At 39.4% G+C, this 13,776-nt stretch overlaps 1 protein-coding gene across 6 annotated transcripts in view; it reads right to left on the minus strand.

Moving 5' to 3' along the window:
* Window positions 1–13,776, minus strand: part of EXTL3 (exostosin like glycosyltransferase 3) — a 95,568-nt gene that overhangs the window by 18,828 nt on the left and 62,964 nt on the right. For all 6 annotated transcript variants that reach the window (XR_012066091.1, XR_012066090.1, XM_031692558.2 and 3 more), the window contains 2 exons: window positions 11,226–11,353; window positions 3,655–3,799 (listed from right to left, as the gene is read on the minus strand). Coding sequence is in view for 4 of the 6 variants with exons in the window: in XM_031692558.2 (XP_031548418.1) it covers window positions 3,655–3,799; window positions 11,226–11,353 (273 nt within the window). In the remaining 2 variants the exon portion in view is untranslated. The remainder of the gene's footprint in view (window positions 1–3,654; window positions 3,800–11,225; window positions 11,354–13,776) is intronic.

The following is a 13,776-nucleotide window of genomic DNA, read 5'->3' on the forward strand; positions in this document are numbered from 1 at the left end:
ACAAAAAGGCATGTGATTAAAATCTGTTGCCCCTTTCAGTGGCCAGTGGTTGTCATCAGTATGCTAATGAGAATATGGATTAACCAAATACAATCCATATCTTCATCAAGGGAAAGGTGACATTATAAGAAATGAGAATTACCTTAAAAATAATGCAGAAAGCATTATGAAAAAATGTTTAGAAGTATTTCCACTGTTATGTGACTTTTTAAACGCCAAAAATCATTTTTTAAAACAGGAAAAAAAACTTTTGTAACCTGTTTAAAAAATCTTTAGAACCTACTATAAAATATAAAAATATAACATCTTATTAGTTTGCTAAAAAAAAAAAAGGCATCACAGAAATGGAAATTCTAGTCCAGTTTCAACAAAAAGTTACCAAACTGGTATATAAGTATCACAACCTAGGAGGCATGGCAATAAGGTATTTCTTCCAGGGACAGTGATTAAAACCAAGTATCAGAAATACGTTTAATTTAAAATAAACCTCTGACTTACCATAACACACAGTGTCAAAAATCAAGATTTTCAAAAATAATAAACCATAGTCAATCATATTTTTCACTAAAATTTAAGAATTTAGTGAGAATATTACCCTTTTGAAACTTCATATTTATCTCAACCTTATCAATATTTATACAAGTCTAGCAGTATACATATTATAATTTATCAATAAAAATACAAGTAAGTATTTGTGAGGGACCAAAATTTTTTATTGATAGGCACTTATACTGGAATAAAAAAAAAAAAAAAAAAAAAAAAAAACACTTGACTGCTCCAGATCAGGAACGACCAACTTAACTGCTTTCAAGGGCCAAACAAGTAAGGCTAAAAAATAAGTGACATTTTAAGGAAATGGATGTAAGAAAGAGTGTTACGGGACAGTAAGCACAGATGCATCCACCTGCAGGGGACGGGCTACGCAGCTCCAGCTGGTGTCAAGGGAGCCCTGCTCCAGGACACCTGACCTGCACTTTCACTGAGGTCCAGGTCCTTCTGTAAAATCCTAATTTTTAAAACCTGGTGGTGTATGGAATAGCACCTAAATAAGCTAAATAAACATTTCTGTAGCCACAGAAGGCCTCAGGGCTGCCGGTTTGTAAATTCTGCTCTAGATTTTCAAACAGAAAAAAACAAACAAACCTAAGCTTTATTAATAAACTATTTATTACCTGAAACTAAAGGGGTCTGACTATTGTAATTTTTAAAAAACTTTTATCAAAGTGTAGTTGATTTACAATGTTAGTTTCAGGTGCACAGCAAAGTGATTCAGTTAAACATATACATACATATATAGGTATATATATGTATGTATTTATTTTCAGATTCTTTTCCATTATATGACTACTGTAATTTTTAAAAAGCAGTTAGAGACTTCACAAGGTAGACATTTCAGAACAAGTGAATTCTCAGGGTATGAGTGGGCACTGCTAAATCAGTGGCTCTTTCTCAAATGACCAGGGTGAGAATAAACGCCTCCCAGACAGGGGTGAGTTCTCAGCCAGATGTTCTCCAATCCTACTGGCAGTTCCTAGCCCAGCCAAAGCCCCTCCCCAAATTTGGAAAATAAGCACGAGGGCACTGTTCAAGAACAGGATGAGCTTATCAGCTTCACACATTAAGTTTTAAAAAGAAAAAAAGCAAGAGTATAATGACTTCTTAGGCTGGTTCAAAATGTCCCTGGTAAGACAATGTTTAAGGTTCTGAGGAGACTTGCAAGATGTCGCCATCTGGAATGGGAATTATATGAGAGACATAAGATCTGAGGGAGGTGGAGAGGAATGATGAGCTTTTGGGGGAAATTTTCAGTTTGAAGTACCAAAGGGACATACAGGGGATGTCCTGAAAACAATTATATATATGAGCATAGATCTCAGGGAAAGGCCAAGGCTGGAATATAAGGATGAAAATCACCAGCTGATAGATGCTAAGAAAAGCCACAAGATCTTGAGAGTACAAGAGAACACCTAAGGAAAACATAAAGAAGAGCACTAGTCAGAAGCTGGGGCCCTGGGATACTTCAACAATTATGGGGAGACAGCGTGCTAGACGGGTCCTCCGTGAGGGCAATGACATCGCCCAGAATGACAGAGGGCATGGAGTGGTAATCAGGATAACAGGCCAGGTGCCAAAGTCTCTGATGACCGTGAAGGGATGATTAGGAGGTTGGAAGATGGAGAAACAAGACAGATGCCAGGAGCCTCAAATGAGATTTTACATGACAGCTGAGAAGTAATTGTCTAGAAGTGTCACTGATAAGCAGTGAAAATTCTCTACACCTTGCTCCAAAGTAGAAATCTGGGGAAATGAGCATCTTCAATCACTGTCCCTGGAAGGAATACAGGAGCCAGCTAAAGGGGAAGCACTGTTCTCAGAGAAAGGTCAGGTTTCAATCAGATCAAGGAGACAAAGGAGCTATCCTGCGAAGTAGGGGGGTGTAGGCAACGTGGCTCTCTCAGAATAGGGGTTCTTCAGAGCCCAGAGGGGATGACCTGGGAGGGAAGGTACAGAGCAGCACTATCCAACAGAAATATAATGTGAGTCACCTGTGTCATTTCTAACTTTCGTTTTTTTTCTTTTAACCGTTTCCTCCCTTTGCTACTTTTTGGGTTTTCCTTTCAGTTTTTTCTTTTTTTTAACATACACATTTTTCCCTTTCTTTTTTTCTTTTTTTTGAATTTTTTTAGTGGGGGGATTAGGTTTATTAATTTTTTTAATGGAGGTACTAGGGATTGAACCCAGGACTTTGTGCATGCTAGGCATGCACTCGACCACTGAGCTATAACCTCCCTTCCTCATTTTAAATTTTCTAGTAGCCACATGTTTAAGAAATAAAAATAAATAGTACAACTAATTAGTAATGTATTTTATTTAACCCAGTGTGTCCAAAATAACTGCATTTTAACATACAATCATATAAAAAATTACTAATAAGATAGTTTACTCTTTCCTCCACACTAAGATTTCAAAGTCTGGTATATACTGTACACTTAGAGTACATCTCAAAACCGACCAGTCACATTTCAAGTGTTCAGTAGCCACGTGTGGCCAGTGGCTGCTTTACAGAACAGATGAGAGGTAGAGGGAAGATGAGTCAGGAGTGAAAAAACAGAAGAGTTCAGCAACCACAATACAGGAAAGGAGTAATGACTGGAAGGATTTGCATTCTGGATACTCAATGAAAATCAGGATGTGAGGCAAGGTGAAAGTTAAAAGCTCTAAGGAATCAAACAGAACTTGCAAAGCCCCAACAGACAGAGGCTGTGGTAGGGCCTGCGGTAACAGTGATTAGCCTGAGTCAGAAGAGGGCTAGGTTCAGCCTTCTGTTGGCCAGGCCATGTCTGAATGACAGTGTAAACGTGGACAATGTTTTGGCCCAATGCTCTCAGTTTTACAAAGGGAGAGCCAATGCCTAGAAGGATGAACTGATTTTCCTAATTGGCATATGTGCCATTACACAGGCAGCCTTCTCATCCTGACTTTTTATTCCAAAGTTGCTCTAATCATCTTGATCACTGTCTTTAAAAATAGAAGTAACTTAATTCCAGCATAGAAGGGACATATTAGGAGAGCTATCGTTAAAGCAGCATTTCACGACCACACAAAGGCTCACCTCCACCAAGCGCATGCCAATCTTACCAAGCTTTTTCTTACCTTGTGAAAGAAGGCAGCACCTGTCAGCACCATGGACAGCTCACAGGAGTAGTTGGAGTTGTAGAGCCAGGACTGATGAGGGATGTCCCACGCATGGTAACGGCCAGGGAAACCCACAATGCGGTCCCGTGCTTCCCTCCACACCCTCAAAAAAACAAGTATATGCACACACCTGAGTAGAGAGCTCTAAGGTCATCAGAAACGTTTAAAATTACCACCTCTATCTGGCAGGTCTGGCCCTTTGGGCTGTTACTTTTTTCCTTTTTAAACAATTTTTACATACCAAAGCAATCACAAGCCAAACAGGATAAAAACAAATAAACAGTGTTACCCATAGCTTCCTTAATAAGCACTTGCTAATTGATCCTCTAACTTCTGGCAGCCAGCATCTTTCCAGCCCTTACAAAAAGAATAAGCTGGAGTAACATGGGAAAGAATTTAAGGATCTAAAGACTAAAGGATCTAAGGCATTAAAAGAGTCTCCAGAATGGGGTAAGTAGAGGTAATCTGCTAAGCAGCAGGAAGGAGGTAATTTTAATATATATTTATTTTTATTGTTATTTCTTTAAAAAAAACAGGTTTATTTTTAATGAGTATGACATGTTAGTAACAGTAGATTTGATTCAAAGTCAATTGTACTAATTAATATGAATCGATAGACAGAAACATAAAGGAATACTCATACGACATTGATGAAATGCCAGTATCAGACGGCAGCTTCAAATCCAAAGTGGTGGTTAGATGTGAAATGAAATTTTAATTGTTTTAAGAAGCAAACGATTAGGAAGGTAGACCCAATAATAACATGTATGCCGTGGAAGCCAGTTGCTACAAAAAAAGGTTGACCGCATACTTAACTTTATGTTAGTACTTTATGTTATGTACTTTATGTACACTGCAAACTTAATTTCACTTTTACGGAGGGTACACCAAAAAAAAGACCACCAGTCTAACCACAGGAGACTGCTGCCTAGAGTAAGGTGCAACAGTCTTAATTCCTGATTTGAGCAGAGCTGAGGTAGACACCTGCACATAAAAAGAAGTGGTCTACAGAACTGTACAAATGAAAGATTTATAAATGCAAGAAACAGAGAATTCAATGATTCCAGGATAAAATTTTATAACATCCTCAAATTTATAGGTAAGGTAAGGTAGAATGAATAAAATCAGCAACCCAGTTTCACAGGCTAAAACAGTAGAGCTGAAAGCACTCGTGTGCCCCAGCATCCTACAGCCCAGCAGAGCGCTTTGGCAGTCCCGCCAGCAGTGAACCATCACCTCCCCACTCCTCCTCACCCCCAACAGAGATTTAAACTACCTGAGAAACTCCCTCATTATCTACATGGAACTTGTAGGAACTAATTCCTAAGACACCTAAGATTTCATTTCAAAACAGTTCCTCTTCTATTAAGTTTGAAAGTGGCTGACCTAGTCCAATAGGTAAGAAATTTCTATCACAAACACAGCAGCTTTCTAGATGGGCTTTTAGCCACATCCTGCCCAAATTCCTACCTCTATCCTGATCTTTCTCCTAAGACTGACTCCCAATTACCAATCTAAAAATCTGTAAAATGCTTTCATAATACATCTTGATATTTATAGAATTTAATGATTGCTAATAAATACCCACTGATATAACCAAATGTTGTATCAGTACTCCTAAAAATACTGATCTGCCTGTTGATCCTACTAGTCCTGAAGTATCAGCAAGAAAGAATGGGAAAGTGAGTATTCCAATCATCAGATCTGGCTGATTTAAACTAACATAATGTACACAGTTTTTAATAAGGCAGAATCTCATTTGCTACATGATATCAAAAGGTGACATATCTGATTTGTAAAAAGCTGTCGATAGCCAACTAGGTGTTAATTATCTATTAAACAATAAGGAAAAAAATCAATGAGGAAGCTGAAGTACCAGATAAATGCAAGTAAAGGCTTAAATAAATCCCTGGGATGATGCACCAAGAATTTTAGATAGTGAGGTCCCAGCGGGTATCTGAAAAGTTAGGCATTTAAACATATCAATAATACTGCTACCAATTTACATATAAAAGTGCTATACATAAGCAGTTCCTTAACATTATATTCAAACTTATGGTGCACTAAGTATTTTTAACCTACGTGCCACAGCATAGATTTTGGTATACCTCAACTTTAATGAATTAATTTTTAAATGTGTTAATGTTCTAATTACCTACACACTATGTCAGGAAAAAAGTTTCAAAGTTAATTTTATAGCTCAAATTTGAAGAAAATTCACTGGATAAATCCAACTTCACCAAACAACAAAAGAGAAATGTTTAAATAATGAAATCAAAATACTATTCCACTGAAGAATCTGAATCACAAGTAATATTCTTCTGTTAATGTTTCAAACTTAAAGCACCTCTGAAATAAATGCATCAACTCAACCTTTTCATGGTATGAACTTTGGCACATCATTTACCACATCACTTCCATATTAGTACAATCAGCTAAGTTAAAAAAAAAATTGACAACCCAAATACTACATATTTTAAACAAAGATGACGTATTTTTGTCCAAGTCTCGTGAGACTCAAAATAATTTTTTAATGAGTTACCTGAATGAAGCAAAAAATCATGTTACTATTAATGTTTAATGTAAAACTGATTTTCTGATCTTCAAAACTTAGGCAAAATGGTTTTGAATAAAGATCAGAATATTTAAAATATTCATTACATTAAAGTAACATGGACTTTGTCACACAGAGACATTCTTATCCCTGTTGGTTATATTTCCATGATTCTCCCTCTGGTTCATTAACAACCAAAAGATTTAAAATGCAGTAAGAAAAAGTGTAAAATCAAATCATTAAAAAAATGTATTTAAAAAATAAGATGAGATTTTGCTTCCCGGCTATCTAAAACAGCAGTTTCTTTTCCAAACCCCATGCTTCTTGTATTATGATGATATGTAAGCCTTTTCCTCCTCTCCAAAATAAAGTATTTCAGGAACCCGTACCAAACTGTGGTAAAGGAAAAGGCTTTTGTAGCTCCCTTTGGAAAAGAAAGCTCACAAAGCAGAGCCATGAAGTATACAGAAAGAGATGAACAACAGAGCCTGTGGTGGAATTCAGAAGTTCTGGGTCCACGATAAGAGACACTAGGATCCAGGAAGAGAAACCCACCTTCCTCTCCACAATCCCATCCTTTCTCATAAAGCTTACACTATCGCCCTTTTTTTTAAAAGTAAAGTTTACTGAGATATAAATCACAAACCATAAAACTCACTCACTTAAAAACATTAAAAAACTCATTGGGTTTTAGTATATTCACAGAGCTATGCAACCATCACCACTATCTAATTTCAGAATATTTTCATCACCCCAAAAAGAAACCCCATAACCATTAGCAGTCATTCCCCACATCCCCCATCCTTAGCCCATGGCATCACTAATCTACTTTCTGTCTCTGTGGATTTGCTTGTTGTGGACATTTCATACAAATGGAATCATGTATTACGTGACACCTTCAGTGACTGGCTTTTTCACTTAGCCTGTTTTCAAGGTTCACCCGTGTTGTAGCAGGTATCAGTATTTCACTCCTTTTTGTTGCCAAGTAATATTCCATTGTATGGATATATTACATTTTGCTTATCCACTCATCACCTGATGGACTTCTGGGTTGTTTAAATGTCTCTTATTATTGTTTTTTCTGACAACTGATTTTTTTGGTGTGTAGCAAAATACACACAACATAAGATTTACCATTTTGATCATTTTCAAGTGTACAGTTCAACAGCATTAAGTATATCCACACTGTTGTATGACCATCACGACCATCTACCTCCAGAATTTCATCTTCCCAACCTGAAACTCTGACCCATTAAACATTAACTCTGCATTCTTGCCTTCCTCCAGGCCCTGGCAACCACCATTCTGTTTTCTGTCTCTATGAATTTGACTACTTTGGATGTCTCATATAAGTAGAATCCATAACATTTATCCTTTTGTGTTGTTCATACTCATTGATTCTTAAGAATAATGCTCCTATGAACATTCATGCACTGCTTTTGTACAGATGTAACATTTTCAGTTCCCTTGGGTCTCCTTTGTTTCATCAGTCCCTTAAGAACATATTTGTCTCTTTCTTTGCTACAGAAGTTGAAGTCAGCCAAGATCCATATTATCTTTTGCCAGAGGCAGGATTTCTTGTTATACCTGCCCTTTCCTCTTGAACCTTGGTCTGTTTCGCTCCCAATCAGGTAAAATAAGCAAACTGGGGAGGTGAAAGAAAGATTTTAGATCAATGGATACCCAAACAAATTAGAAAAAAATCAGGGTTTGGAAGTAGAGCCAGAGATAATTTGCCAGTGATATTACCAGAGGATAATCAAATTTCCAATGATTAAGAAACTCTTACAACTCAGTAATAAAGAGACAAAGGATCTGAACAGACATTTCTCTTGAAGACACAAATGGTCACTAAGCACATGAAAAGATGCTCAATATCACTGTCACAGGCATCCCATTATTCTTTCACCACTTGGGAATCTGTTGACAAATGGAAAAGATCAAAAGTCTTCCTAAATCAAGAGCCACAGAAGATAGCAAATGCCAGTTATCTTAATAAGCCTCAAACTCATCAAAGCAGGGCCACTTATCTAATCATTCTTGGATCTAGAGATGACTGGCAATTCTCCTGTCAACATCCCGTGACTGTTCACAGCCCCCAGTCCTTTAGCCCACTCTGCACTGCACCACCTGCCCCTCCTTCCCCCGCCACCGTCAACAACCACAACCACGACAGCCAAAGACCACTTCTGGAATCATCGCATGGCTTTTTCCCTTTTCATCAAAACCAGTAGAGAGAGCTGGCTACTTATTATCACGGTACAAAGGAACATACTCCAGCGGGATTTTTATCACAGCTAACAACAGACTCTTGCCTCAAAATATAGTAGGTGGAGGAGGTCAAAGGAAATGAGAGGCTGGGTGAGGGAGAGGAAGAACGGATGTTCTTAAGTTGTCAGAAATGGGTCCCATAATTCTTTATAGACGGATCTAAGACAAATACAGCACTAGAGCTGCCACTCCTTTCATCTGACACCTGCACTTACCCGCTTAAACCAAAGGAAGCCTGCGAGCCAGGGGTCAGTCAGGTCAGGCTTTCCGTGACCAAAACAGAAGCACAGAGAAGAGTTCTCCAGCCTGGATCTATACTTAATTTGAACAAGATCTCCAAGGAAACACAGTCCAGTGCTCCTCAAACTATCTGTGGTGAAGAAGTAATTTTTCCCGTGGCTTACTGTGGATTCATACTTTTATAAAATGCAATAAAAATGAATTTCATGGTTTCTGAAATATGACACCAAAAGCACAAGTAACCAAAGAAAACAGAGACAAACTGGACTTCATTAAAATGAAAAGCTTTTGTGTTTTGAAGGACACCATCAATAAAGTGAAAAGACAACCCACAGAATGGGAGGAAAAAACCTCAAGTCCTATCTCCAGTAAGGAACTTGCGTCTAGAATATATAAAGAGCTCATATAGCTCAGTAACAAAAGACAACCCAAGTGACAATGGGCAAAGGATCTGAACAGACATTTCTTCAAAGAAGATACATAAATTGTTACTAAGCACATGAAGATAGCCAGTATCATTAGTCATTAGGGAAATGCAAATCAAATTTGCATTATATTGAATGACCACTATACTGAAACACCACTTCATGCCCAGCAGGATGGCTATAAATAAAAAATGGAAAATAACAAGTGTGGACAGGATGCGGAGAAATTGGAACTCTTACACACTGCTGGTACAAGACAAAACGGTGCAGCCTATTTGGAGAATATTCTAGTAGTTCCTCAAGATGTTAAACAAAGAGTTACCATACGATCCAGCAACTCCACTCGAAGGGCTATATCTAAGAGAAAGGAAATGTTCATACAAAAACTTGTACATGAATGTTCATAGCAGCATTGTTCATAATAGCCATGAAGTAGAAATGACCCAAATGTCCATCAGCAGATAAATGGCTCAACAAAATGTGTGCATCCATACAAAATGACAGACGTACCAACAGATGCTGCAAGATGGATGAACCTTGAAAACACCATGTTAAGTGAAAGAAGCCAGTTATAAAAGAGCACACATTAAATGGTACCATTTATATGGAATGTCCGTAATAGGCAAATTTATAGAGAAACAAAGTACATTAATGGTTGCCAAGGGCTTACAGGGGTGCAGGAAAATGGGGAAGGACTGCTAATGGGCACAGGATTTCTTCTGGTGGTTATGAAGACTTCTAAAATAGATTATGGAGCTAGTTGCACAACTCTGTAAACCACTGAATGGTACACTTAAATGAGTGAACTGAATGTTGTATGGATTATATTTAATCAATGTTACCCAAAAATGAATTACAAGAAAAATGTTCACACTTGGATGTCATGGTAAAGGTCAAATTGTTTTAAAAGTTTCTAAGTGCCTACCCTCGATTTTTGTTCCCTCCTTACTATGGACAGGTAATAAACTGTCCGGGGGCCAGCATACCAGTCCGGGACACACTTTGAGTAGCCCTGACCTACTCCATTCTCTTATCTGTACTGTTCCCTCAAAGTGGGATATTTAAGCCCAATAAGAACTACTAAATTCCAAAAAACAGAACAGTTCAGTGGCTGAGTGGAAGTTCTGGAATCAGACAAACCTGCATTCGAATTCCAGCTTGGCCACTTATTTTCAGGCTTTGTGGTTCTGTTCTCTTGGATATCAATTTACTCCTAAGTAAATGGAGGCGACTACAACTTAAATCATCGAATTTTAGGAGGACTAATGAGATAAACCAGTCAACGTGCCCAGCTAGACGCTGGCACACAGTACAGGTTCGACACACGTCATGCATTATCACCACCATAACCTCCTCTTCCTCCTCCTCCTCCTCTCTTTCCTCTTGGGTCTTTGCTCCCAACCCCATCTTTATCAAATCTTCCAGGCCCTGGGATCTTGGCACTGCTCCACTGCCCCAATGCTACACATCCCCACTTTGGGCACTGAGCACTGCTGCCACTGCTGATGTGTGGTGCCAACAAGCAGGCTGAGTGGGGCAGGGATGAGAGGGGACCACGCAAAAGGGCTGAGGGGGCTGTGGGAGCTGGAGAGGGAGCTCCCTGGGGCTCCCACAGTGACGAGCAACACGTTGCTTCTGCCTACCTGGGAGTTACTCCCCACTCCTCCCAACACAAGAGCCTCCATTCCCTTTAGGGAACTACCCTTTGCCTCCACTCTCAGTCCACGTGGTTTGCTGGTGGAGGATGATCTACTCGCAGCTCCAGGGGCAGGCAGGTGACCCAGGGCCAGCCAACCACAGAATTCCATCTCCCTAGCCCCAGAGGAAGAGTCTACAGGAGAACAAAGGCAACCCGGGGGAAAGCAGAACCCAGAAATGAAGAGAAATGGATCCAGCTATGTCTTACGATAGCCCCGATCACCTCTGCGAATGTCTCAGTTACTATCAGCTAGGAAATTCACTTGGCTACCTAATCCAGCTTTTGAGTTAATTCTGTTGTTTGCAAACAAAAGTGTTTCTTGATGAAAATCTCTCCTCACCGAAACCCAAACATGATCTCATCATGGCGGAGGTGAGCGTCATCGTCAATAGACAGGATGGCCTCTGTCTCGATCTCATTCCAGGGCAGGAATCGATTGTTCAAACTGTTCTTCTCAGTACGAACCACCTGGGAGGAGGAAGGAGAAACACTAACGATCAGTGCCACACTGTACGATGCACACGCAAAACTGCCTTTAAGTCGAAGGGGACTGGCTGAATACACTGCTTACCCACCACTTATAAAATCGAGCATACGCCTTTCAAGAATAAAAACCACCTTGTGACTCAGCAAATATATAAGGATTTCACATTTTAAGCTTTATTCTTGTGCTAACTGATTTTCTTGTGAAAGAAGTTAAAGCTGAGGCTTGTTTTCCGTATGCAATAAACACAGTCCAGGGGAATTAAAAATAACTTTCCCAAGAGAACACAAGGTGGCAGAGCAGACCTGGGATTATGATTCCCAGCTCTGGAATCCCGTTTATAAACTTTAATATCAAATTCAGAAATCCCCTGAGTCCATGTAATTTCTGACCCTCCCCAAGTTTAAGGCCTTGTTTTGGGTATCAAAAACCAAAACAGCCTATCCAGTTGAGGTTAATTACTTCACCTTTGCCAATTCCTACCTGCAGCACTGACTGCACTTACAAAAAAGCTTTTTCTTTCAAGGTGTATCTAACTCAGTAAAACTAAGAGCTTCTATGTCCACAGAAAATCCCCAAAGAATCTCTATGCAAAGTGATCCATATATGCAAAGAAGAAGTCCCTTCGTAAACCAAAGATTAGTGCCCAAATGATACAACTATATAACACATGTAATATATATAATACTATATATATATATAATACATAATACTATAACGCAGCTAGTAGTCTCATTATTCACTTCGCCTGATACTCAAATAAACGAGGGTGAACATACTCAGTCCTTTGATGGTTTGTTTTATTTTTTTTGGTTTCTATATCTAATTAATTCAACTAATGAAGAATCATCATTTTATTCTCAAAAACCAAAAACAAAAAGAACTTCTTGAGCAATCACCTTCTTAGAAAGCCAGGAGGGGTCATTTTACTTTCACTAGAACACTTTACTTGTACTGAGGCTAACCTCCACACAGCATGATGAACGTAATTTTATCCAGGGTCTAAAAGTTTATGAACAGTTTCAAAGGCACTCCCATGACCTCACGAGTACTGTCTCTTCAATTTAAAATACTCTTCCTCCTGTTCCTCTACCGAAACTGTTCTCTCCCTGGAGATCCAGCTCAGATGCCTGTCACTCCCCACCCTTGTCAAAATTAATCACTTCTACATTCTTAAAGCAGAGCCCTCATAGTTCAATTAGGTCATTACAGCACACTTAGAATCCAATTAGTTCAGAGCTAGAAGGGATTTGGAGATCACATAGTCAACTTCCACTGTACACATGGGACAACTGGCAAGCAGCAGAGCTAGACCTACTTCACACTTCCTACCGCCAAGGCAGTCAGTCTTTTTCTACTAAACTTAGGTTAAATTTCTCAATCTCATCAATAAAGCCCCATGGAAAATACATTACTAATTCGTGTACCATCAAGAAACAAAAATACTGCCAAATAAGATGTGAAATAGTTTATCATTTAGAATGTTTACTTTAATAAAGAGCTTTTTAAGACTTCATCTCAGTCCCAGAGGAGATCCTACCAAGTCAGGACAAGGAAAAATCTGTAACACATTTGCTTCTACAGAGAGCAGATGTCAGAACCCAGCAATCAGCAGAGAAACCAGGTTGCCCTGCAGCATTTCTGACCAATATAAAAATCTCCAAGCTTGTAGCCTACACCTCCCAATCTCAGATTCAGCAGTGACAGGACAAAGGCAGGGAGGCATGGGGGAAAAAAAAGAGCGAGGAGGGGAGATGGCCACGTACCCATGGTGACAGCTGCCAGGCTCCACCCCCAGGAAGTGGGAGGGCGGCCAGAAGTAGCAGAAGCCAATGCCCACCTCAGTGACAGTAAAATGCCATCTATCTTAAGACACACCCAATTTTGGAGACGATGAAATGTAAAATAATCAATAAACCACGGCAGGTGTTCACTCAAATGCTCGTCCCCACAAACGACCCTCGCATCTGACACCTTACTTCCCCCATCATACCCGGCATCCACTTAAGACAGAACTGCAATGCTACTAGTTCTGGTGAACAAGCTCTTCCTCAGCTCTACCATTGAACACACACAGCTTAAAATCTAGTGAGGAATATATGTAGCTTAAAATGGAGAAAAAAGAATCACTGAAACCTCCAATTCTTGATTACTCAATTGTCGATTACCAATTTTGTAGGTTAATCACCAGGAGGATTATCTATAGCAAAATTAGTAACCTGGGGACACAGCACAGAGCTTTAGTACCAAAAGTGTGAGCCAAAGGCCAGCAACACAGCCATCACCCTGGACGCTGCTGGAAATGCAGGACCGCAGGCCTGCCCCAAACCTACCAAGTCAGAACCTGCATTTTAACAAGGTCTCCAAGTGAGTCCCACGCACTTTAAATTTTGAGAGGTGCTGGTAC

Source organism: Vicugna pacos, chromosome 31 (assembly GCF_048564905.1).
Source record: "Vicugna pacos chromosome 31, VicPac4, whole genome shotgun sequence".
In the NCBI taxonomy this organism is placed as follows: Eukaryota; Metazoa; Chordata; class Mammalia; order Artiodactyla; family Camelidae; genus Vicugna; species Vicugna pacos.